The sequence below is a fragment of the Thunnus albacares genome, chromosome 15 (genome assembly GCF_914725855.1).
Source record: "Thunnus albacares chromosome 15, fThuAlb1.1, whole genome shotgun sequence".
In the NCBI taxonomy this organism is placed as follows: Eukaryota; Metazoa; Chordata; class Actinopteri; order Scombriformes; family Scombridae; genus Thunnus; species Thunnus albacares.
This window is the reverse complement of record NC_058120.1, coordinates 21,172,867-21,199,628: the sequence shown is the minus strand read 5'-3', so window position 1 is coordinate 21,199,628 and position 26,762 is coordinate 21,172,867. Positions and strand designations below refer to the sequence as shown.

Sequence of the window (26,762 nt, the reverse complement as noted above, 5' to 3'; positions counted from 1 at the left end):
TTATACATTTATGACAAAAAAAACCCACTTTACACTAAAAATATCTTTCCCTAAATGACAAAAAAAGCACAACTGGCCACAAAATCTGTTTGAACCTACAGAGGCTGTACTGTAAAGTTTCCTCGTAGAAGTTTGAAAGGAAAATGAGCTGTCAAGTAGTGGCCCCACCCATAATGGTGGTTTAGTCCTGTTGTTTGAGAAAAGGCCGGGGTGGAAACAAGAGTGAGCGGCACTGACAGCGGCCAGCCACCAGGTGGTGGAGTGATGCACACGGTGAGAGCTCAGCACACAACGTGTAGTAGAGAAGTCCACAAACGGCAGCACTATTCTTCTCAGGCTGAAAGCACAGAGGACATTCTCCGAGCCTCTAACTTAAGGCTCACACTTTGTCTAATCAAAAATGTTTATTTGGAATGTTTCAAGGGATAAATGATCATTGTGCTTTGCTTAAGCATTTTTCACTGTTTCCTCTTGAGCTGGATGTAATCTTTGCTTACAGGACTACGACTGTGCTTGGAAGTTGTTCTGTACAAAATCAGCTAAATGCCTGAATGAAGTCCATATGTCTGCTGCAGAAGTTCAACTCTAATTCTGTGGTTTCTGCACTCAGAAGCAGCAATTATGGGTGCACTGAATACCTACTACACACATCTCTAAATTAGATTTAGGGATCCCACATAAAGGCTGATGAGCAGCATACTGTACCAAGTGCTCCAAAGGTCTTCCTTGCATATCTCAGCTATACCATTTAATTTAGCAGAAATGCCTTGCCCTAAGCTTTTTTTTTGGTTTGTTTGTTTTTTTTCTACTTACAAAATCCTGTTGGATATCGGTGAAGTCTTTGCCGTATTTCTCTAGCGCCTCCTCGAACAGGTTGGCCTCTGAGGCGCTCCACTCCTCCATTTCATCCCTACAGAGGACGGGCCCACCCTGAGGCACCAGCGCTGCAATGGCTCGAGTCATGTCATAGCCCGTGGCGTGGAGGGTGTCCATAGCGTGAAACTAAACACAAGATGGAAATAACTGTTGGGGATTTTTTCATGTTGTTCTGAATCTTGTTTGGAACAATTAAGCAATTAATTTCTGCATTATTCTGCTGAGTTCTTGGGACGAGTATAACACATTTTTATTTGCTCAGTCCAGAGAGTTTATATGCAGCCCCCTGTGCAAGGCTTTGGGCTGTGTGTGTGTGTGTATGTGTATGTGGTGTGTGTGTGTAGCTAGAAGGCCTCTCATCTATGTTTTATATATGAGGATAAGATCTAGGGCAGAATAGACCCGCACCAGGCTTCTGGGGCCCACTGCTTGTTAAGGATAACCAGACACAGCCCTCAACAATCACTAACAGACACACACACACATACACACACACCAGCATTTTCTTTGATTAACAGCACTGCCTCTCTCCTACACTTTCCACCTATGGCGCGATGCTGATTTAACCCAAGGCCACTTTCATGTGTGTGCATGTATGTATGTATGTATGTATGTATGTATGTATGTGTGGATAACTCACCAAGGTGATGTCTCTGGAGGCTGCTGCAGCACTCATGTGAAGGCTGGGCTGCCGGACAGAACTACTGCAGTCCAAGGCTCTGGCGAATGTACCTACTGACCTGTGGGACACGCAGAAAAAAAAAAAAAAAAGATCTATAAAGAGACTTTTACTATGTAGACTTGGGATCTAGTGTATGCATAGTTACACCCAACATCAGATCTTATTCAGAACTATTTATGCAGAAAAAAAAGACAAATCAGCAAAGTCATAAATTTGGTGCTTCCTGATGAAATATTCAGTAATGCAATTTTGCAAAGCAAATGATACACTCCTGGCCAATTATCACTGAATCAACTACTATATCTAGCTCTAAAAAAGTTGAAACACAGGTTATGAAATGTTTGATTTTTTATGTTATTGTTAGTATGTTTTTTTTTCTCTACTGTGTTGACTTACCGAGCTACTACTAAAAACTGGTCGATCTGTTTCTCTGTCAGTGAGCTGTTGGGGTCCCAGACTTTCTCCTCTAGTTTCTCCAGGTCCCTGCCATCTTCCTCACCTACATGGACCCACATGCATACACAGAGAGAGAGAGAGAGAGAGAGAGAGAGAGAGAGAGAGAGAGAGAGAGAGAGAGAGAGAGAGAGAGAGAGACAGCACCGTTATAGTAATTATCTGATGTTGTCCAAGGCCAATGGGGTTCCCCATTGGTCACATCTGTACAACAACAAATTGTAAAATCTGCAATCAAAATGAGATTTTCTTCAAAGTTTCCTTTTTAAAAAAAAAAAAAAAAAATTCCTTGTGTAAAGCTTTAATGAATCCCAGAGTTGAATAGGTGGGTTCTGTCAAGCTGCCAGCCTGCAACCAACCAGCCAAACTGCCCGAGCTTCTAACACATGTAAAAAAAAAAAAATCATTAACATGGGTTTAATTAGAGAGCTTAATGTCCCATGGTGTGCTAATTGCAATTTCAGAGGTTTTCCCACCTGCTAAGAATTAAATTCTGGCAAAACAATGAATAGAAAATCTGGCATTAAAATAGTCATATTTGTACTGAATATCTGCAAAAAAATACTGGCACAAAATGTCTTCAGCTTCAGCCAAGAATATCTGTCAGACTGCTGAAATTATGATAATTATAGATTTAACATTATGGACAAGTTGCAAAGTCAAGAAACTTTTCCAAGAAGTTATAAAGTCTAAACTGACATTCTTTAGCTTTAAAATAAGGCCCACATTACTAATAAGATTTGGATGTTAAATGTATGAGTAGTTCAGCTTTACAATTTTGCCAGTAATGAATATAGTCATGCATCTGATCCTTTCCAAAGTGTGCTGCACATAGACAACATCTGTTAAAACGCCTGCTTTAAGTTCATGAAATGTTCCTGAGAATTGAGCAGTTACAAAAACTTCCCCTGGAAAAGTTGAATAGTTTATGGATGCCCTATTAATGTTGAAAACTTTGTTAAAAAGGAAAAAAGAAAAAAAAAAATCAGTACAGAGCAGGGTAAAATGTCCCCTGCAGAAAAAAGTTAATGTGCTACCCTGTAAAAACGCTGCTCAGGAAAATGGTCAATTAAAACTCCCCACATTTAAGTATGAGTACCTTCTTTCAGGAGGTCGGTGATGTCAGCCTGATACTTGTTCCCCACGCGGATCTCCCCCTTATCAGCCAGCAGGGTCTTTTGCTGAGGGTCATACACCAGTGAGTAGAAGAAGGCATCCTGGGAAATACAGATGACAGGAAGGCGTGAGGACTGAAAGGAATGAAAGGAACAGGAAGCGAGACGGGCAAGCGGAGAGAGGCGAAAGAGTGGAGCGTATGCGCCAGTGTGTGTGTGTGTGTGTGTGTGCATTTTCCCCCTCTGCTAGTCTCTCGTCTCCTCATTACAGTATGTGAAAAGAACATTCTGGGTCAACACATTGAATAATTCATCTGGAAACAAGAATCTCTGAACTCATAAGTCTCTTACACACACTCTCTTACATACCTCCTGAAATCTAACACGCCTAATCACAGCTTAGGAGACCCCGTGATGTTACCGAGCATGTGGAGCTTGTGTACATACATACCTCTCTGTCCAGGTAAGACTTCAGGGCTTCCGTCTCATTTAGCAGTGTCACACAGCACTTCCCCCTGGAGTCCGGCGAGGATGTATGGAAAGGAGATGAGAAAGAAAAGGAAGTATGTGAAAGGGGGGAGAGGAGTAAAGAAAGGAAGGGACAAAAGATTAGTAGGAAGGAGATAAAGAAGAGGGAGAGAATGAAGAAAAAATGGGATGGTTAACATGTGTATACAGAATAGTAGACGAGTTGAAGTCGTGTTACATAAGTGCGAGATGAAAGCTGCTACTCCGGTCCGCACTCTCCTCTGCAAGAGAAACTGTCTAAGAAGAAACTCTGATGTAGGATGCATCTCAGAATCCGCAATGATGAGATTGATTTGGCTCCAATCGGCGCAGCCTGCTATTTGATGAGTCCTGGGTTAGTGTATTGACACTGACAGCACTCATCTCCGTCCCTTAACTGCTACTGTCTGAATTCAAATTATTTACCAGCTAATTAGTCACACCTCTCTGGCCTGAAGCAAATACGATTTGGCAGGGCGATTAACTCAAAACACTTCGAGTAACCTTGCTGCTCGCTGGTGTTAAGATAGAAAAGTTAATCGAGTTTGATTATCTTACTAAACAAACGGCTCGTCAGTGAATTTTTATTCGAGCAGATGTCAGTTTGCACTTTCTGCGACTCTTCAGAAATGCCATGTAATAATGTGGTAATGATTAGGTGGGTTTGCCTGGAGCGTACTGATGAGCGAAGGCAGCTCAACATGCACACTGCAGATGAGTGGATTTTTTTTGTGCCTGATGTTGTTTAAAACCGACTGAAAGTTGATAGGCTCAAACTGCTTCGAGTCATTGTGACCCTTGAGTGGAGGAATCAATAAATGATGACATCATCAATGACCACATTTTTGGTCAGGGCATTGCAGTTATTTACAAGCACAAACAGGATTGAAAGAGGTAAAATGTGCTTTGCATAGCCAATAAAATGGGAAAATGTAGTTTATGCAATGTAATACTGAAAACAGAAACATGATAAGTAAGTCAAATAAGTAGCCAAACTGTTAAAAAGCTGTATAATCAGTGACTGAGATGTGAAACATCACTAATTTAATAGCATAAGCTGCTGTTAAATAATTTATTCAACCTGGAATACCTACCGAATGTTTCATCTTAACAGTTAAAATTAAAACAAGCGAAAACAATTCTGCCAATGGAGTGAGATTATCGCATTAATTGTCATTTTCCAGTGCAGTCATTGCCTTTATTTTGACTTGTTTCAAGTTTCTTGATAATCAATGTCTTAGAAAATTGCATGGTAGGTTTTCCTTGCTTTGAGAACATTAAGATTTCTGGAGTCAAAAGTAGCCAAAAAGACTTATTAAGATAGAAGTTCTTGGTTTATGCAACCTGGGGGAGGCATTTGCCATCAAAAAAGTGCACTGAGAGGGTCTAATTTTGGGAGAAAGACACAGAAATTTAAAGAGAAACTGAAATAAAAATCATATCATGCAAATTAAAACACATAATTTCATGGTATAATACCAGGGAGGTGTGCAGCAGTGTACCTGATGTGTGTGGCAGGTAAGGACTCCAGTTGGCGGGACAGGAAGAGCTCTCTGTGTCTGAGCTGGTGTTTCTGTTTCTCGGGGAGGTCCGCCATCTCTGGATTCTCCATCTCTTCCTCCAGCTCCCCTGGAGGGTTGAGGGCACAGGTCAAACATACACACATCAGATGAGGCGGAACAATAACGTCTACAGGGAAAAATGGAAGGGGGGGGGGGGCTGGGGGGGGCGGTGATGCAAATGTATCGGCTGCAGCCACAAACAGTCTCAGCTGCAAAACAAGCAATATAAAGCACAGGGATGCACATTTGATGAGCTGGAACAATGAAGCCTTCAGGGACAGGGATACCTAAGCATACACAAGCATTTTACACAAAATCTTACAGATTCTGTTTACATGGGACAAAGTCTGAGACAAACAACGGTATTGCTACACCCATAGTATTGCAGTGGTTCACACTCCTCTTTGTCCCCTCAGGATTCTTCATCATTTTAATGCTCTCCTCTTGCTTTTTTCTCTCTCAATAAAATCATTACTTTGGTAATATCCTGTATTTCAAGCGTGGAAACTATAATAAGAACCTGAATGAGGTGTAAAAAAAAAAAAAAAAAACAATGTCTGAATAGATTTAATCTATTTTCTCTACATAGGAGGAGACTACAAAGGTATGTGTGCACAGATAGCTTCAGTTTTAGAGATATCGGTTTCTGAGATTTCTGCCAGCAACCGATACAATTGAGGTGACTGGAATTTGCTCAAAATTTGCTCCAAAACTTACATTTAGCAGCAAAACTTTTCAGAAACAATGTCCCACTTATTCTGGATAATCCACAGACCTCAATGTCAAAAAGGTTTTCATTGGAGCTACTTTTTATTTTCTACCTGTCCTGAGGATTATCTCAAGTAACGGGGTCACCTTTGATGTATTGGGGGTGGAGACGGACGTAATACAGATAGTATTTGGGTAAACTGACCATTTAAGGTTAGCATTGGGTTTTAAATTCAGGTTATAAGTGTGGTACCAATGGTTAAAATCCCCAGAAAAGTCCTCATGAAGACAGAAGTACAAGAATGTGTGTTCATGTTCAGCTTATGTTGTTGATTGAGCTGATTTTTAGCCATGTTAGCGTCATGTCTTCAGTCTGTCGGTAGGTCCACTACTTTGGTCCAGACTGAAATATCTAAATAACTGATGGATTGATTACCATTAAATTTGTACATACACTCATGGTCCCCAGAGAATGAAGCATGCTGACCTTGTTGATTACTCTAATACTACCATGAGGTGGACATTTGTGGTGAAATATCTCAAAAACTATTGGATGATTGCCATGAAATTAGGTCCAGACATTTATTTTCTCCTGAAGATGAAATAACTGAATTTTTAGCATCACCATCACATCAAAAAAGCATTTTTTCCATGCTTTTCTTTATGACAACATACCTGCAAAAATGATGACATTTCCATTAGCCTTGGCTGTACTTTGTGTTTTGTGCTCATCAGCTAATGCTAAGATGCCAACTCGTAAAACTAAGATGATGAACGTTATATCTGCTTTTCATCTTTTTATGAAGTCTCAGCAGGTATGCCGCTGTGTCTCAGACACTATGAGTGTTATGCAAAATGGACTCTCTGAGAAATTTCTTGTCACCTTGGGTACCTCCTGGTACCTTGGATTAAAAAAGAAAAATATTGGACATTCAGTTATCACACATCTGCATCTAACGATTAGTGAAAAATGTCAATCACAAAAAGTTTTCCAAAGTCCAAGGTGTAATCCTCAAATGTTGTTTAGTCCCAACCAACAGTCCAAAACCCAAATATATTCAATTAACTATCATAGAGGACTAAATGAGACAATGAGATATTCATATCCAAGAATAATGAACCAGAGAATTTTGGCATTTTTTCATTAAAAAAAAAAAAAAAAAAAGACTAAATCGATTATTCTAACATCAAAATTATTGGTGATTGACTAATTGTTTGACTGACTGTTGCAGCTCTACACAGATTATGTCTAGAAAGAGCAAGAGTCGAAGGTATTTTGTGACAAACAGTCCTTAACGATAGGTCCAGGGATGAATGGACAGAGGGACGGTTGAAGGACTATCAGTCCATTTGAGTAGGTCACGTGTCTGAGTCATTCTATAAGAATAGCTTTAGCTGCTGCTAGTAGGCAACATCTCCACCACACATCTCCCTCTCCCTCGTATGTGGATGAGATGAAGGTGGGTGAGAGAGGAGTTGAGGGAGAAGAGAAGAGATGGACAGGAAAATAGATAAACAGAGAGACAGATAAAATAGGCAAGAAGACCACTAAGGGAGAAAGTGTGTAAGAGAAAGCGAGAAAGAGAGAGGGAGAGGAGGAAGGAGAGCGATAGAGAAATCAGCAGGGAAAGAGAGAGGAAGACAGGCAGAGAAAAAGCCAGAGAGAGAGAGAGGGAGAGAGAGAGTAAGGAGGACAGTGAGAGAGCCGAAGTGAAACGGAGAGAGAGAGAGAGCAGTCAGTACGTGCTCCAATTCATTTGGAGTTTCATTAGAGGAAGCGAGACAGAAAGAGGGAGACGGGGAGCAGAACAAAAGCAATCAAGGGATTTTCAGGAGAAGAGATGTGTGGCCAAAATCAATAAGTACTTCTTCACTCCCTCACTCTGCCCAGCACTCAGCACCCACCAGACACACTATCAGTGCCCAGTAAGAGCGCGCACACACACACACACACACACACACAGCATGAGCCTCACTCCATCTTCTGCTATGTAAACCCAACAAAATATAAACCTGAATTATTAATAAAAGATTTAAGGGAAAAGGAAATACGGTGGGAAATATTGTGACAAAATGTTGGCGGACATGAACTGTGTGTGTGTGTGTGTGTGTATTAGAGAGACATTTAAGTATACTATGCACATGTGACATGAGTAAAATGTGCTTTTGGGGGGGGTACCTACATGTGTTTTACATTTACTTTACATTTAAGGCATTTACCGATGTTCCAGTAGCAATCCAGCCAGGCAGTTTATAATGAGCTCGAAAATGATAGTGCTGGTCGTGTTTCCACTACAAGGCACTGCATTTGCATAAAAATCTATAACGCTGCAAAACTGATTCACATTCAAATTGCATTAGGAGTGTACTTATTAGCACTGAACTGTTTTTTTTTTATTATTGTTAAGGAGAAATAAGCATGTGTTGTACACAAACACTTGACTTTATACACCAAAGACTATCAGCTAGATAAAAAATTGGTCTAAACCGAGTTGTATGAATTCTTCTGCACTTTTTGTCAGCAGATCAGTTTGAAACATTAAAAGAAAGTAAATGGACTGGAAGAAAGATGAAGACGGTGACTCCAATGTTTTGCAGGAGAAGAATTGTGGGAGTTTAGCAAAGCAGAACTGTGGCACGACTTTTTTTTTTTTTTTCTTACACACACAGGTAACACAGAAGCTGCTTATGTTTGTTTTTAAACGGAGTTGCACAAAAACTCCCACGCACAACTGGTGGCCTCAGCCGGATGGCGACCAGATACATGTACAAATCCAGGGCATACACTTTTCAAAAACTGAAGTGTATAGATCACCAACAGTCATCTAAAGTTTCCCCACAGGAAATTGCTCAGCTGAGGAGTTACACGATTCCCACTTTTTCTCTCACATATCAGCACCTGAATGTGAATGATTGGGGCTGTTTTGTCTCTATTTTCCCCCCCCAATCTTGACCAAACTCTGCAGGGTTTATTTCCTGACGGTGCAATATGCTGCTTTGATTAATGATCAAACACACAAAGTGATAAATGAATCAATCACCTGCTGAACAGCATCAGATAGATCCTGTCACATCTCATCTCTCAGTATCAACTAGATAATAGTTTAAACAATCGTTTATTTACTGATTAAATACATGGCTTTTGCTGTGTGTTATAGTGACACTACTCACTTTCCTGAAGGTGAACTGGCCTAATATTATATTTCATAAAAATGTTATTATTTCTTCTGACGTTAGCGAAGCAGGGCACCTCCACTATACACTATAACCTGTGAATAACCACATAAGAGAGACACTCATGCACAAATTAAGACTCTAGGTTACTTGATTTGGTGGATTTATTTATGTTTTCTTACACCCGTACATGTTTACACATCCACTCACTACACACATTACTGATGAACTGACCGCATACTTAATTTTGTTTTTTTTTTAAACGGGAGTTTTTCCTTGCTGCTGTCACCAAGTGCTTGCTCATGGGGGAATGTTGGTAAATGAAAGAGTAAAGTCTAGACCTGCTCTATGTGAAAAGTGCCCTGAGATTAACTCCTGTTGTGATTTGGTGCTATAGCTATAAATAAAATTGACTTAAGTAAATTTATTGTACTTTAAAGAGTCATGTATGGTCTCTACAATTTCGTCCTTCCTTTGAGCTGAGTCGTGACAAAACTGGGGCTCGATCAATCAGATTTTGCTGGTATTAATTTTTCTTTACTCTTATTTTTGGGTGGAGTATCACATATGTCAGGTGTGTTTTCTTAGTTTGGGGAGCATTATCCATTTTGGTCTCATTGTTTTGAAGTAAACAGGTAGTACTAAACTGTTTGGTGCAGCATTATTTTGACTCTGTGAGGCGTAGCAGCAGGTTCTACAAGAAAGTCTGTTGCAGGGTGTTTTTTTTTAGTGTGACGGAGAAAGCGGTTAGAGCAATTGGCTCGGGATCACATTCAGGGTTTCTTGGGGAGGTTGCTGTTTGTATGCAGTTCCAGTCCCTCCAGTGTCACTGAGTTACAGCGAATAAGTACCTGCCACAAGTATCTGAAGACTAGGGATGAGTTTAGTTAGCTAGTTAATCTTACTAGTTAGTTTAGGATGGGGAGACTCCACTTCTTTTAGCCACTTGTTGCATAGCACAAAGGTTTTTGCAGAGTTTATTTGGTTGGTGGCTATGTTTGACACTGTGGAAGATTTAATTCAGTCTCCCTCGGATGAGTTGCTGGTGCAATGTACCAAGGAACAGCTGATGAAGATTGCTCAGCATTACTCTGTTGAAGTTCAGCCCAAAATGTACAAAGGAAAACCTGGAGAGTACCATAAAGGCCAACTAACACTTGCTTAACAAGAAGGTGGTGTACTGATGGACAGGGAGGTAAGAGTGGTATAAGTATTTCCATGGTTGGCTTAACATTTGAACAGCAGAAAGAATTGCTGCTTTTGCAAAAAAAAAAAAATCAAATACAAAAGGGAACTGAAATTGGATTTGCGAAAATTGGCATTGATTAAAGAAGGTAAAAGGTCTGCATCTGCTTTAAATGAGGAAACCACTTGTTCACGTTTTGATGTTGCAAGTAACTTGAGTTTGTTGCCAAAGTTTAATGAAAAAGGATGTAGATTTTGTTGAGCGTGTTGCTTTCTCAAGAAACTGGCCTGATGAGAAGAAAACTTTAATGTTACAGTATGTCTTTACTTTGCTCCATCTTCTGAAGACTGTAAAGTTTACGATGCGCTAAATCAGCTGTCTTGAAGGCATACGAGTTAGTTCCTGAAGCATGTCGCCAACGTTTCAGGGGCTGGCGAAACAACTGGTAAACAAACAAGTGGAATTTACACAGGATTTGATCGCTGGTGCTCTTCATCTGGTGTGAAAACTTTTGATAAAGGTATGTGATCTAGTTGTTGTAGAACAGTTAAAACAGTGTCCCGATTACATTGCAACATATTATTAACGAACACAAAGTCACATGTCCTAGTGAGGCTGCAGTGCTGGCTGATAACTGTGCTGACACACAAATGTATCTTTGGTGAGCAGTATAATAGTGACAAATCCCAGAAAGCAAATTCTTTCTCCCCAAAGTTGGAACAGCAGCATGATGGAAAGTGTGATCCAAATGTGTATAATTATTGCCATCAAGAGGGTTACTGGAGGAAAGAATGTCCTTTGCTAAAAGAAACAAGCAAAATATCCCATGTGAAGTCGACTGGTCTGGCTGCACCTATCCCTAATCCCACAACTGGTGACGCAGCAGAACTGGTGGCTCCATTTCAAATGCAGGTTAAGCCAATAGACATCTCTGAGATGGACTTGGGTTATGCTCCATTCACGTCTGACGGCTTTGTAATTCTAATTGGGAGTGACAAGAAAGTTACAGTCAGAATTTTGAGGGGCTCAGGAGCTTTGCATACCTTTGTGGGGGAGGCAAATCCTGCCTTTTCTCTTCAGGTTTCAGACACAGGGAGCTGTGTTCCAGTTAGAAGGATGGGGTGTGCCTGTGCATAAAATGTTTTTGTCCTGTGATTTGGTACAGGAAGACGTGGAGGTTGGTGTTCGTCCAGAACTGCCAGTTGAAGGAGATGACATCATTTTAGGAAATGACCTGGCAAGAGGTCAGCCAGATGATGTAAGACAAGAGAATGTACAAATACCTAACATGTCAACAACAACAAAAACAACAAAAAAAGAGACATGTGCTTCATCCCTTGAACCTCCAGAGGTCACTGAACCAGAGCAGGCGGTTTCTACAGTCTGTGCTTCAGAACCACAAGGGGTCACTGAATCAGATCAAGATGTGTCGACGGTCTGTGTCGTGACTCGTGTAATGACTGCTGCTCTGGCTGATAGTGATGCGGTTTCGGAAAAGTTTTGTGATTTAAAAAAAAAATTGCATTGTCAGTGCCAAGTGATCTCTCTGTTTCTTATTCAGAGCTGGTGAAAGAACAGAGAGTGGACCAGTCTCTGGAGGACATGTATGACCCTGATTTTGCCTACATCTCAGGAGGGAAAAGTTAGGCAGGGGTATTTCTTCCAGGATGACCTCTTCCTCAGGGTGTGGGCTCCTCATGGGAAGGCATTCAGTGGTGATCCGGTTGTGCAAATTGTACTGCCTTCAGAATTTAAGACATCGGTAATTCAGACAGCTTGTGATAATAATGCAAGACATATGGATGTAACATAAGATGTCCTTTGGTAGACTTGCCTATCATTCCTTTACATTTCTACTATGCCAGTTTTGATGTACTCTTAAAAAAGTGCTCCCTCTGGATCCAAGGTTGCTGCGTCGTGAAGACTGGGCGGGGTAAGGAGGTACTGGGAGGTGATAGGGAAATTGTGTGTTGATAAAGGGTTGTTGATGTAAATATGAGCTGATCTCATTTCATGTTTGTAGATCATAATGGATTAGAAAATTGTCAGATATTAACTGAATTTTCTTCTTAATATTTATTTTCTTCCAGGATCTGAGGTGGGACCTCGCTCTAAAAAGAGGGGGGTGTGACGGCTTGCAGGCCTAAAGACCAATTTCCTGTTTGGTCTGGGTAGTGACTCATTTGGAGTGATGGCTGACACCTGGTTTGGTTTGACTGTACAGTATATATTCATATATTAGGTGCCTGAGCAGTCAGTCTCTCTCTCCTCTCTAAGTTACTTGGTTTGATTGGACTTTGATTGATTTATTTTGGTTTTCTTATACCCGTACATGTTGACACATCCACACGCTACACACATTACCGATATTTAGTTTTTTTTAAATACATTTATTGTACTTTAAAGAGTCATGTGTGGTCTCCACATTTAGTCCTTCCTTTGAGCCCACAATGCAACCTAAAATGTCTTTTTTTGTCCCAAACAACAGTCAACAACCCAAAGATATTCAGTTTACTCTCATAATATTCATATTTAAGAAGAAGGACCCAGGGAATTTTAACATTTTTTCTTTAAAAAAATTACTCAAAACGATTAATCGATTATCAAGACAGTTGCCAATTAATTTTCTGTTGACAACTAATCATTGCAGCTCTAGATGGGATATAATTTTCACTTCAAGGAAAGTCCTTATCACAGCAAGAAGAATAAAGATATAGGAGAGAAATAAAATTCAGAGTACCAGTTGTTATGATGTCTTTCTTGGAAAAATTAGTTTTCAAGCCTCCAACAGAAACTGTAGGAACTTGGCTGCTCCTTTGCGCTGTGTCCTTGAGTAGCAACTCAACTCCCCAACCTCAGTCCTTCTCCTCTCCTCCTCGGAGCCAATCTCCTGGAGGTGTACCCACACCATACTCTCTACAAATTGCCTCTCCATCTCACCTGTCCCAGCCAATTATCAATTATTGATGAATGGGTCGCCTTACCGGGCTGAGAGACAGCGAGGGGAGGGAAAGGAGAGGAAAGAGCAGGCTTGAGGGCGAGAATAGGAGGTGAGGGGAGCATGGCAGAACGTTATTACCTTAACAAACTGACTTCACCCCGATGATACAGTGTGTGTTAATGTGGTTCAGGCAGGAATGCAGACAGAAGACGACAGCTACATGCGTCAAAAATCACTGGTCAGAAGTAAAGTAACAGTTCATTATTCCTGCTAACGCTGGGAGATCTGTCAATAGAAAATCAATACTGTGTGAGACTAGATTTCATCTGGGAGTTTTGTTGTCATAATATTAAGACATAACTTAAATATCCTGGTCTTAAAAGCTGCATTACAATTAAAGGATGCAAACTTACCAGACTGTCCTGTCCTTTACCAACATTTTTTTCTTCTTAGTGACAAAATTATTTACCTCTATATTAGATTAACTTCGCAAAAATACCAGTAAACTACACATTATCAATGCTATGATGAGGATTTTGTCAGTACTGCTCAGCTCTAACTCCTATATTAAAAAAGAGGCGATTGTGTCGACAAGATCATGTCCAACATCATGTTAAGGAAGTATTTCAATTTTATCATCATTCCTTCTTTCACAAATGCATAGTGGACGTTTTTCTTCATTCGCAGCACATTCCAGACAAGAGTAAGGACAAGAACAGCACAGTCAGGAGAAAGCAAACAGTGTAATAGGACAATGTAGTGCTGATCATGTTGTATTATGGTGACAATGGGACCCTCAAGTCTAGTTTGCAAGACATTTTGCGTGTGGTTTTTGCTGAAAAGTTGGAAATGCAGAATCACCCAGTATGTTGTTTAGTCATCAAGTTGCCAACATTTAATCCCAAGAGGTACAACTCCATAAGAAAAGTGTGAAATGACCAGTACAACATGAGCATGTACAGTAAGTAAAGTCCCCTGTATGAAGTGAACAGGTCTGCGAATTTGGCAGAATCAGTGTTTGTGATTATGTGACTGACTGAGTCTTTATGTCTCTTACAGTTAAATAAATAATTATAACTGAAATCAGAAATGTACTGAAGTGTCTTCACAGCCACAAAACAACAAATCATTGTCAAAAAAAAGAGATCCTAGCAATAACCAAAATATCTAGACAGCAGCTGTAGTTTTTATTATACCTATCCTACAAAAATTTGAAAATGTATGAACAAATGAACACATGTTCATGTGAGCACATGATGCTCCATCTGAATAAGGTGCAGAGTGTAAATACAAATGACCTTTCCTCCAATAAGGTGGATTAATAGACTCACATACACTTACCGGCCACTTCATTAGGTACACCTGTGTAATCTAATGTAATCCAATACAAAAGCTCTGTCATAAATTCTACTTTTATGAAGCTTATACATTTTCAGTTTTTGTTGACATTGTCAGAAGGGTGATAATTCTACTTTATGTTTATTATTGAGGTGGTAGTGGGTTGGTGGTGTTCCTAATATTTTGTCGACTCCATTAACATACATGAGGGGGGCAAAATATTATGAACACCTTTCAATATAATGCACTCCAGTACGCCACAATCACCCATTACCACCTCAATAATAAACATAAAGTAGAATTATCACCTTTCTGGCAATGTGAACAAAAACTGAAAATGTATAAGCTTCATAAAAGTAGGATTTATGGCAGAGCATTAGATTACACAGGTGTACCCAGTGAAGTGGCTGGTGAGTGTATGTAAATCAGTGTGTTTATATGAGCTTCAGTGAACTCCAGCGATTTACTGTCGCAATTCCGTTAAGTTTGGGGACTTTACCCCCCCCCCAAAATCCAGCACATCGCATGTGAAATCGCAACTGAAATGTGTCTTTTTGTTAGATCCTCCCCACCTGATAAACGTCTGCGTCTTTCAACATCCATGTCGCCAATTTGCAATTATTCTACAGGAAGCTGGCGTTGCGGTCTCCACACACAGTTAAACTCGGTGACATCACAAGGGATATATTCTCAGACATGACAAAGCTCCTTTTAGAGACACAGAATACAACTGTTTTCCAAGGGGTAATTAGTTCTCCTCATCAGTGGAGCTCATCTTTAACTGACTGGAACCAGACAGGATGAAACCAAATGTCTGTTCCTGCGGTAAAGATTTTAGCCATTTATTTTATCCTACTGCGTTTTAGCCATGCTTTAAAATATCACTGCTGTACATTCAGTGCTAGCCTTCTTTCAACAATGTGGTCAGGAGTAAAGGAGAAAATCTAATTAGGGGCCAAGTGCATGTAAACATGAGTTTTAGAGTAATTAGGTTGTTGCAGCGCATGTAAACGCAAGTAGCCTGGTTTTTCCTTGAGTGCATGCAAGTCTGGTCAAAAACACATGAAAGGTGGCAAGTCATGAAAAACAACAGCAGTTTAGTTTACTATAAGAAAGGTAAACAAGTCTCAAAAAGTTTACGGCTGCACGACATGTAAACATATGCAGCAGAGGAAAGTATTTTTAGACTAATTTCCTCCTTTCTTCCATGACGGATTACTTATATATTTATACTTTATAATATTAAAAGATTTAAGATTAAAAGGTTAACATTTTTACTACAATGCACATTGTAAAATCTCCTTGTTCTCCATTACAAGCACAAGGATGATGTTGCTTTCACTTTATAATCATTACCATTGATAAGGCTGCAGCTCTGCAGGCTGGGATGCAAATGAGAAATGTATCTCTCACTGTAGGACTTTGTCCCATTATAACATATCCTGTCAAATACAGAGTGGTTGTGTAACTGAAGTGGTACAACATGATACTGCTACTGCCAGGGTGAGGGGTCTCACATAGAGACTCCCCGTACTGTGAATGTGTTCACTTACAGAACGGTGAAGTACTTTGAGTAAAGCATCCATAAAAAAGGGATGTGACCCAAAATGCGTAGAGGCACCAGCTATAAGAGACCGACTGTTATAATATACTGTACTTAACCCACGGCCAGCTTGACTTTAGTCGAACTGGTTCTACTTTAGTGGATCAGTTCACTGGCAACATTGTTGTCTATTGTTCATGGGAGCTAGGAGCCACAGCTCAGAAATAGAAAAAGGTTTGAGTCACGGCAAATTCAAATGTCTGAAAGGAGGGGCTAGGGAGGTAAAATGCCAAGTCCGCCACAGAAACTGACCACTCAGGAGGCTGATTCGGTCACAGGGGAGGAGCTAATGCCGGAGCTGGAGGCCCCATTGAGGGAGCGCTCAGAATCTCTGCAAGCAAAATATTTGATCAATGACTCACAGCAGACACACATAAAGACACATGGGCTCACACACACACACACACACACACACACACACACACACACACACACACACACACACACACACACACACACACACACACACACACACACACTCAACTGCCATTCTCCACTGATCCATAAAGAAACTGAATTAAACGTACCCCTCTAGCAATTACTGTGACAGGGCCCAGAGCTAAAAAACTCCCAGGTCCATCATGCATGTATAAGAACACACACACACACACACACACTCAGAGAGAGGCACATACAGTGAGGCTGCAGCTACAGAAATGCAGACAGGATATCGCCCACACCCATGCGGTACGCAGCCATTCCTGCCATGCATTTTTTACATATTGCAAATGTCTGGAAGCCCCTTACCAAACTGCAGTTAGTAGAGCTCAGCCAAAACCAAAGAGGCCTATATAGGAACAGCCTATACAAACATTATTCCATGACAAAAAATCCATATCTATCAGTGTGCCAATCCAATGAGATGATGCTGGGTAAGCACATTTGTTTACCCAGAAATGCAACACACCAGAGGTTTTGGTTAATTAACCTTGGTTGTAAATTAAATATTCATGTTTACTTAACATTCACTGTGCAAAAACACACACACCAAAACAAAACAAAAAAAAAAACACCCGAATGTCTGTTTTATTTTTAAAATTTGGTAAACTGGGCCTAGAGAGAAGTCATAATGCTTCATCATTCTATTAGCATACACCCTACAAGAGACTTCTGCAGAATAACTAAACATCCTGAAAAGTGTACTGCGCAGATAAAGCAGCATACGTACGAACACACACACACACACACAAACACTGCTCAAAAATAATCACAGACTTCCTTAAAGGGACACACACACACACACATACATATACACACACTCCAAACTGATGCTGTGTGGTCCAACAGAACAAACAATCCCCCTTCTGCCACGGATACACCCCCAGGCCTCCTCTGTGGACACTGTGGTCAAGACTCACAAATACACATACACGTATATACACACGTACAAGCACATGCAGTCTCGCAAACACATGTGTGCTCGTTTAAACAGGACACTTGGTAGCCCTTGAACACACACACACACACACACACACACACACACACAGTCTTTCACACCCCAAGAGCCAACATTCAGACGGCCACACCCAGTCAAAGTCTAGTGGTAGGTTTTGCTACAGGATGGCAGTGTTTCTACTGTTAGTCTAAAAAGGACTTCTGGTGATATGGTTGTGATTTAAATCCAAATGTGCTGAAATTTACTTGTCTTTTTTTTTTTTTTTTTTACATGGACTTTATTAGCCTGCTTTCTTCTAAGTTTTGTGCATTTATTTCATTTCAAGTTGGGAATGAGTCCACTTCCTGCAACCATGTCCATAAGCAAGTTCAAATAAGCTCACATGACCATAACCTGTGTTTCATGTGTTTCTCTGCACTGATGTTATTTCTCATGCTGCTGCTGCTGCACCACAAAACACACACACACACACACACACACACACACACACACAGACTTGCAGGCCATCTCAGTCCAGATGTGAGACGGATACAGTCTACTCATCCGCTTCACTGTGCTCCCATGTTAATATGTTTGCACACAACAGCCTTGGCTCTTCTTTTTTTTTTTTTTTTGCACCTTTGCTCATTTTAACACTTAGAAAAGCCACAAAAGCAAGTCACAGATTAACCCACTAAACAAATTATTTCTCACAATTGTTTCGGCATGCAAGATTAATAAGGATCATGTCATGTTTGACTGAATATGAAACAAAACAACAATATAATCAGTTTCTAAATACACAAACATGACCTCTAGATTGCAAAAAATATCCAGCTGCACAAGTCATTTAGTCTTAAAACTGAGTCACGTTTTTTCCTTAAAGCAAGTTAAAAAAATCTGGAAATGGTGTGAAATCATTCTCTGCCTATCATAGAAGACATTTAGTCCGACCACTATTCATGGTTCATTATTTGAGATTCTTTGAAGAGTGGAAATCATCAAAACACTCTAAAAGGACTCTCTAAGAGTTGTCATCTTCGCTCTCCCTTTTCCTTTGTTTGCATTTCAAGATAACTGGTAAGAATGTGGGTAGTGGGTAAATTTCCTACCATGACTATACTGGAGATGGAGCAGGGCGTATATATATATATATAAGCAACAGTGACCCACGAGAACAAATGCTGCCTACGAACATCTCGTCTTTCAAAATATATCCTCAATTCAAATAAATTCATCTTGTAATGTAAGGTTGCACAGGGTTTACAGTACAATCCAGCCACCTCACAATTCACCACACCATGTACAATGTTAACATCAAGTCATCAATAAAAGGCGTCAGCGGCTTTGAACGGTGTCAAATGGTTGTAAATTATTTCAAAATAAGACAGTTTTCACATGATCAGAGAGGCAACATAAAGTCATGTTCCAGAGAAAGTAAATAACCTGCAGTAGGAGTAAATCCTGCTTCTTCAGTCTTTAAATTCAGGCACTCTGGAGCCGTGCCCTGAAGGCATCATTTCCAACTGACCACCGAGGAGATGACCCGGACAGTTAGGAACGGCTCTGGACTTTAAGTGGCACATTTTGGTTACCTGCAATCTCCCTTTCTGTCTCTTCCATCAACCATTTTAAAACCACCTATTGTTGTTTGACTGCCTTTCTCTCTCCACACAATGCTGCTTAAGGTAGAGCCCATTCAAAGTCTGTTCCAGATACTGCAAAATTTGCTCCAAGCGCTGGAGAACGGCAACACAATTCAAGTACAGGCTACACACCCACGGTTGAACAGGATGAGCCCATATGCATAGACACACACACACACACACACACAGGTGTCGTCATATTGATACACCCAGCAGATCGAATGCTGTCTGCAGTCAGGTCTATCAGAGGAGGGGTGGGTGGGGGGGGGGGCTGCAGTCTGGACCATTTCTTTCAGCTCGGTAACAGCGCACAACCTCGATTCAATTTTGAATCATCCCTTGATAAAAATCTGGTGTGCAAACAAGCCTTACAATCATGCCAAATAACAAATAAGAGTTGTATTTTCCATTCCTGATTGGATGTGAAGGCACTACAACTGGAAATTAACTGAGAAAGTGTTGCCAAAAAGAACTGTTTTAAATCCTGGCTGGCAATGTTTTGATGTCTGATGTTCGCTGGCTGTGTTATGGTCACTCACTTGCATGTTTGTCTGCCAGGGCGATGAGTGTGCTGGAGATGTCCCTGCGCCGGTAAAAACACACCACTTTGGCCTCCACGTTCCCATTGGCTGTCTGCAAACCAGAGACAATCGGCGTTACCACGGCAACAAGTGGTGCCGCACACAGAGCACCCACACATGCACGCACGCACACACACACACACACACACACACACACACACACACAGATGAAAACCTATAAATGAGGCTAATTCTTAACTTTGGCTGAAAATGCAGTGTGAGACTACAACGATTCTCCAAAATCACAATAAGTGTCGCAGTGACCAGGATGGTGTGGCGTGTTTTGGAGTTGTCTGTGTGCAAAAAAATTTGACATTATTTTGAAACACAATGAAGGAAGACAGAGTGAAATTAAAACTACATTAATATTAGTGGTGGTGAAAGAGACCAATAAGGTGTTATGATGCAGTTTTTTCCACGTAACGCTACACTGATATGTTGATACACTGAATTTAAATTAGCTGTATTATAATGTTTTATCACATACCACATAAAAAAAGGGAAACTATCAAGGTAGAATAGCTTATGTGTAAAAAAAAAAAAGCAGTGAGGCTCATTTAGAAATTGATTTGTGGCTTTTACCTTTTTTTTTTTAACTCCCTACACATAAAAGGAAAATGGCATAAACATTTTGCCTGCATATAAATTGCAATATTGATACACTGTGCTTCTTTAAAGTGTTTCATATCATTGACAATCCCATTTGTATCCTATTATGGGCCGGGCATATTGGATTAGGAAATCTCTTGAATCCTTACAGTGAAGTATATCGTGAGAGGGAGATGGAGAGATGCAGAATAAGCAGATTCAACACGATATATATATATATATATATATATATATATATATATGTATGTCTTTACATTCTGCAAACCTTTTTATTGCTGCAGATATTCTACTGTGCCATTCATAAAATAATTAAAATCCAATTTCCCCACATTTCCTTGTTTGAGAAAAGCTGCAGTAAACAAGAAAAGATCATTTCCTCATGTATGATTGCTTCTGAGCACAAACTCATTTTTTTAACAAATGAGGGAAGTTTTTAATGAAATGCCTAGGACGTCCACGCTGATCTGTGTTCCCGGTTTTTTTTTTTCAGATTATGCAATATGTGTCATGCTCTCTTGTTGTACGACAAGAAGACACTGCAAGCGTAGATGCAGCTGCAGCTAAATCTGAAGATGTAAAAAAACACTCCATTTAGCATTTTCATTACAAATTCATAGTTAGCACCAGTCGGGTTTTTCATGGGAGTAGAAAATGTAACACTAACACGGTTTACAGGCCTTTAGGCATCAAGGTTTAAACATGTCAAGCTGCAAACTTGATGAACTTCCTAAAAGCATTACACCGAGATGATTTTACGCAGGTTGATGTCACACTTTTTGTAATGATTCTTTTACATTTTCAACAATTAATTGTTTGATCTTTAAAATGAGAGAAAAAAAAAAGTGAAAAACGCCCAAAGTGACGTCATTAGATGTCTTGTTTTGTCTGACCAACGCTGTAAAACATTAAGATATTCAGTGTACCATCACATAAGACAAAAAAAAAAAACAGAAAATCCTGACAATTGAGAAGGAAGCAGAAAGAAAAGAATGACTTAAATGATTAATCGTTTATAACAATAGCTGGCGATTATTTTTCTGTTGATCGATCGTTTCAGCTCTACACAAACCTAAATTCCACCCAGAGATTATCTACTCATTATTTATCTATCCGTGATCAAACCATGATGACAGCAAACCACAGTGATCAGGATCATTTGTATTTTTATTTTTGAAAAAACATTTGTGGCACTAAATAAGAACACTGACTGTTACAGAATCCAGATTTGGTTTTACATACACATGTTTTCAGGTTCAGTCAGTTCAGCCGAATTCATAACGTTTTGTTTTTAAGTTGTTTTGTGAAGGTGGGAAATTGTTGGGGTTTTTTCTCACTCTGTTCTATATTTTCTAAACCTGCATCTCAAACCTCATGGATGAATGAGAAACCCTAAAGATCCCCGAGGAGCAGAAAAAAACTGACAGCGACAAGCAGAATAGAAGGATCACTCTGAGCTCTGTGTCAATCACATTAAACAGTCTCCATATTATCCAGCACAGACCTGGGACAGGGGACAGACGGCGGGCACCTGTAACTGGTCTACAGAGACAGGCCTCTTTTTCTGCTTCTTTGACTGAACAACGTACGAGAAGGCAGACTGGGATTTACCAGACACCCTCCAGAGCAACATTATCATCATACTTCTGACATGTTAATACAATACTGTTTTTACTGCTTTCAGCGCAGTTAAGATATATATTTTAATGACACATTTCCCTATATTTAAAATAGAATATTGCAATTATATTTTCCAAAATAACTATTATTATTATGATTATTATTATCATGTTATTGGCATATTGACAGTTGTAAGTGCTGGGTGGTTATCAATGCTGCCTTTATCTCACAAAATGTTGGCATAAGATGTTAACAAAAAAAAAAGCAGTTAAATCATTTTTTTTTTTTAAATGATAATCTTGACAGTGTAAATAATCATCCCAGTGTCCCACAAAATAACACATTTTCATATGATAGCCATAAATAAAAAAATCCTCTGGATTAGAGCTGCAACCAACAATTCATTTCATTATCAATTGATCTACTGATGATTGATCTCTGATTGTTTTCTCCGTAAATTATTTGGTTGATAAAATGTCACAAAATAATAAAAAAATAACTTTTACAGTTTCATTAAGAACAAGAGATACAGCCTAAAGCCCAATTATTTCCAGCTTACTGTCATTTATGAAGAACAATGAAGAAAATCTGCAAACTGTCACATTTCAGGAGCTGAAACACACGATGATGACATGTTTGGTATTTTTTTGCTTGATAAATGACTAATGATTAATTATTAAAAGGGGAGGTATTATGCTTTTCTTTATTTTCAGACATATATATGATGTCACAATGTCGGATGTTCATGTTAAAAGTGGCCGACATATGTAGCATAAACATATGTAGCAGTAATCCCTGTGAGCAAAAAGCAGCAGCTTCAGACTGCTCTGAACGCCCGGTTTCCAACGGTTTTTTCTACTTTCAGCCCGAGCTGACATCAGTTTGTGATGGATTTCTTTATATGGACATCTGCTACGTACACAGCGCACGAGTTCACTGAGTAGATACGCCAAGCCACGACGCTATTACACAGCACAGCAAAGTAAAATAAGTAGTTTACCTGTTGGAGATGTGCTGGTTGTCTGCAGCTCTTCATAAAACATCTCACTGTGGCTGTTTCTGCTTGTACTCTTCCTCCCTGCGTTATTTCTAACTGATCCACTGAACAAATAGCTCCAAATAGCTCCATATGTTGTTTTGACCGGTTTTTAGCACCACTAATTCAGTGAGGAACGTGTTTTTACTTCCTGTAAATTCTTCACAATAAAAAAGTCTCCCGTTAGTTATTCATTTAAAAGCTTTTAATTTGAAGCAGTAAAGCAGGAAATGTTTGGTTTGCATTGACGGTACAGTTACACAATTCTGATGCGTAAAGCTGGCCAATCAGAACAGAGTGGGCTCATCAGGAGGGGGGCCTTAAAGAGACAGGAGCTAAAATGGAGCGTAAGAGAAACTGTGTATATTGAGGGGCTGCATAAAGAGCCAGTATGAGATAAATAAGGAGCTTTTTTGAACTTTGAATCATGCCGAGCTACTCTAGTGGAGTCTAAAAATAAAAATTTAGAGCTGAAATGAGCATAATAGGTCCTCTTTAATTATCAAAATAGTTAGCTGATGAGTTTCTGTCGATCAATTCATTAATGTCATGTCAGTTCTGTAAATAAATTCAGAATCTTTCAAAAACCGGAAATTTAATTGTAAACTAAAAATTTCCATTTTCATGAACATATTTTGTCTATGTGTTGTTTCATTATAATGCCTTGTAAAGTGATAAATGCACTGATCCTGATCTGAGCTAGAAAATAAGAACTAGAGCTGAAACGATTAGTCGATTAATCGATTAGTCAATCAACTGAAATTCATGGGCAACTATTTTGATAATCAAATATTTGTTTTTCAAGCACAAATGTCAAACATTTGCTGGTTCCAGCTTCTCCAGGTTGTGGATTTACTGTTTTTCTCTGTTTTCTATCATTATAAACTGTAAACTATTTAACAAACTAACAATATTTTGGGGTTTTTTTCTGTTGCACAGACAAAACAAGAAATTCAAAGAAGTCACCCGGAGCTTTGGGAAACTGTGATGGCCATATTTTTTCTGTGACTTTATAGACCAAACAACCAATTGATTAATCAAGAAACTAATCAGCAGCTTAATCGATAAGGTAAACAAATGTCAGTTGCAGTCCTAATATTATATAGTATCAATATTTTCCCTTCCAAACTAACAGGAAGTGAGAATTTTAATTAAACAGTGCAGAGTGTACAGTATTATTATTAGAAAAGAACACAGGTATACGTTTATGAACACCCAACGAAAAAAGTAGAGACATTCTACAGAAAGTAAAGATTTGCTTTACACTAGAATCTAGATTTTGATTTGTTTCTGTTTTAATGCAATAAAGAGCACGGCGTGCATGTTGTGCATGACGTGACAAGGTCAGATCTGTGCTGCGTTTGAGGGTACAAATTCAACCTCTGTCACACACACTCACTCACTCACCTTGTTCAGCTCCTCTATCCTCCTGATCAGCAGTGGGTTACTGGACGAGTTCTCAAAATAAACATAATCTGCAAGAGGAACAGCAAGAAGGAAAAAAGAGGAAGGGAAAGAGAAAGAGAAAGAGAGGGAGTGTAAAATGGAAAGAGAAAGGGGAAAGGGGAAAAAAAGATCAAGAGAAATGTCAGTCAGCATTGCAAGGTCATCCAAATGTTCAGGGTGATTTCCAGTTGCACCACATTATGACAGCTTAATTAGTCAACAGGAAAGTGAAACACAGACATCCACCAAATGTTGGTTTAACTCGATTAGGCTAATTTCATACACAGGAGATCCAGTTGTAGTTGGGAGGTCTGACTCAATGAGACAGTGACGCACCAATAAACACACACACACACACACATATACACACACACACGCCGAACTTTCCATTCATACTACAGCCTTGTATTTCCTCCGCCCTCATGCTTTCTTTGTCTTATTGCTTCTTTCATTCCCCTCATGTGTGCTGTTATTGTTGTCCGCGAGCATGTGTGTATGAGAAACTCTACGGTCTTTTAACACACGTGTATGACTTTACTATGCATTTAAGTATGTGTGTATGCGCGCGTGTGTGTGTGTGTGTTTGTGTGGCTCCTGGCACCGCTCCAGGCCCATTCGAGGCTTAGCTCTCACCAGGATGTCCCCGCAGGCCCCAGTCTTGGTAGGGTGCCTGGTCTTAGCCCTGCATGTGTCTTGGCTGAGTGCTGTCAGATTATACCCCACACTTGGTAGGCTGCCTGGAGCTGGAGCTATCCTCCCATCACCCCAGAACACCCTCCCATCCCCCACAATCCCCACAGGCCTCCATCTTCTTGACCGACTAGGCCAGAGATCGCCCGAAATTCTACCAGGAGAACCGCGATACACACTGACTCTTGCTTTTTTTTCCTATATCTCCTGTGTCCAACACTAACTGGTTTAGGAACAGACCCATCATGCTCGCACACCCAGCATCTGCTCTGACATCCAAAGCTATCCTATATTACTATTACTGCCGCTGTTAAAAGGAAAAAAAAACCCATCTACAAACACTGCAACAATAATCTGTAATGTATCCTGTATTTTTGTTGTTTTTTTCTTTGTAGCGGCACAATAAAGATATTGTAGCACGCTGAAATAAGAGCGCACAGTGCTCTTATTAATCAATTAACCGATTCATTAACTGACTGAAAATGAATCAGCAACTATTTAAGCTTTTAATCAAGCAAAAAAAATTACAAATATTAGCTTGTAAGCTAATTCTAGCTTCTCAAATGTAAGAATATGCTGAATTTCTTGTTTTTTTTAATCATTGTAAATTGAGTAACTTTGGGTTTTGGACACAGTTGAGGTACTTAAGTCTGGTCTCTGGTTATTCAAATAAAATGGACTGGTCTGGTCCTCTTGCAGACTTTAATCTCAACCGACTCCAACTGGCTTTCTTGCCATTTTATTAAGGCTGCAATTAACAATTATTTTCACTGATGATTAATCTGTCGATTGTTTTCTCAAATAACCAATTACTCGCTTGGTCTGGTCAGAAAATAAGGGGGACAAATTTCAATCACTGTTTCCCAAAAGCCCAAGGTGACGTCCTAAAATGTCTTGTTTTTGTCCTGATCAACAGTCCACAACCCAAAGTTAATCACTTAACTGTTATAGAAGTCTAAAGAAACCAGGAAATGTTCACATTTAAGAATCTGGAACAAGAAAATATTAGTACTTTTTCTTTAAAACGATTAGTCGAAATCAAATCAAAAATAGTTGCAGATTAATTTTCTATCAACCAACTAATTATTAATCAACTAATCATTGCATCTCTACATTTTATGCAAATATATAAAGCTTGTAACATTGTGCAAGGGCATTTCTTTTAAGATTATATTAAGAGTTCTTTTAGCAATTTTAGTAAATGATGAAACATCCAGACTACAGCTGGTTTCCTGTTTCTATCCCACTTACAATTTCCCTAACTCCAGCTAAATGGACTGAGCGATGGTTGTTATATCACAGTTGACATCCGATGAAAAACAGTGAGACAAAAGTATGAGGAATATTGCATGTTTCTTTTATCTTGGTCTCAAGCATATTTGGCTTTGTCTTAACTTGATTGCATAATTAGCCATATTTGGACCGTCTCTAACTCAACTGTTCTTGACAACAGCCCAGGTTTTTGGACTGACTGTCGGCCGATGTCGGCACTGGGAAAGTTTTCACCATTTTCTTGACATTTCACAGAAAAACCTATTCATCAAAAAAAACAGATTAAACAGATCATTTAAGTTATTATTAATTGCAGGTACAAAAAGAGTTTGATAGCTGAATAGG

General features: G+C 39.6%; 1 protein-coding gene across 3 annotated transcripts in view; it reads right to left on the bottom strand.

Moving 5' to 3' along the window:
- mta1 (metastasis associated 1) overlaps nucleotides 1-26,762 on the bottom strand; it is a 46,290-nt gene that overhangs the window by 9,362 nt on the left and 10,166 nt on the right. For all 3 annotated transcript variants that reach the window (XM_044375133.1, XM_044375136.1, XM_044375134.1), the window contains 8 exons: nucleotides 24,417-24,484; nucleotides 19,706-19,799; nucleotides 5,136-5,262; nucleotides 3,578-3,641; nucleotides 3,111-3,228; nucleotides 1,955-2,057; nucleotides 1,517-1,616; nucleotides 814-1,002 (listed from right to left, as the gene is read on the bottom strand). In XM_044375133.1, coding sequence (XP_044231068.1) covers nucleotides 814-1,002; nucleotides 1,517-1,616; nucleotides 1,955-2,057; nucleotides 3,111-3,228; nucleotides 3,578-3,641; nucleotides 5,136-5,262; nucleotides 19,706-19,799; nucleotides 24,417-24,484 — 863 coding nt within the window. The remainder of the gene's footprint in view (nucleotides 1-813; nucleotides 1,003-1,516; nucleotides 1,617-1,954; nucleotides 2,058-3,110; nucleotides 3,229-3,577; nucleotides 3,642-5,135; nucleotides 5,263-19,705; nucleotides 19,800-24,416; nucleotides 24,485-26,762) is intronic.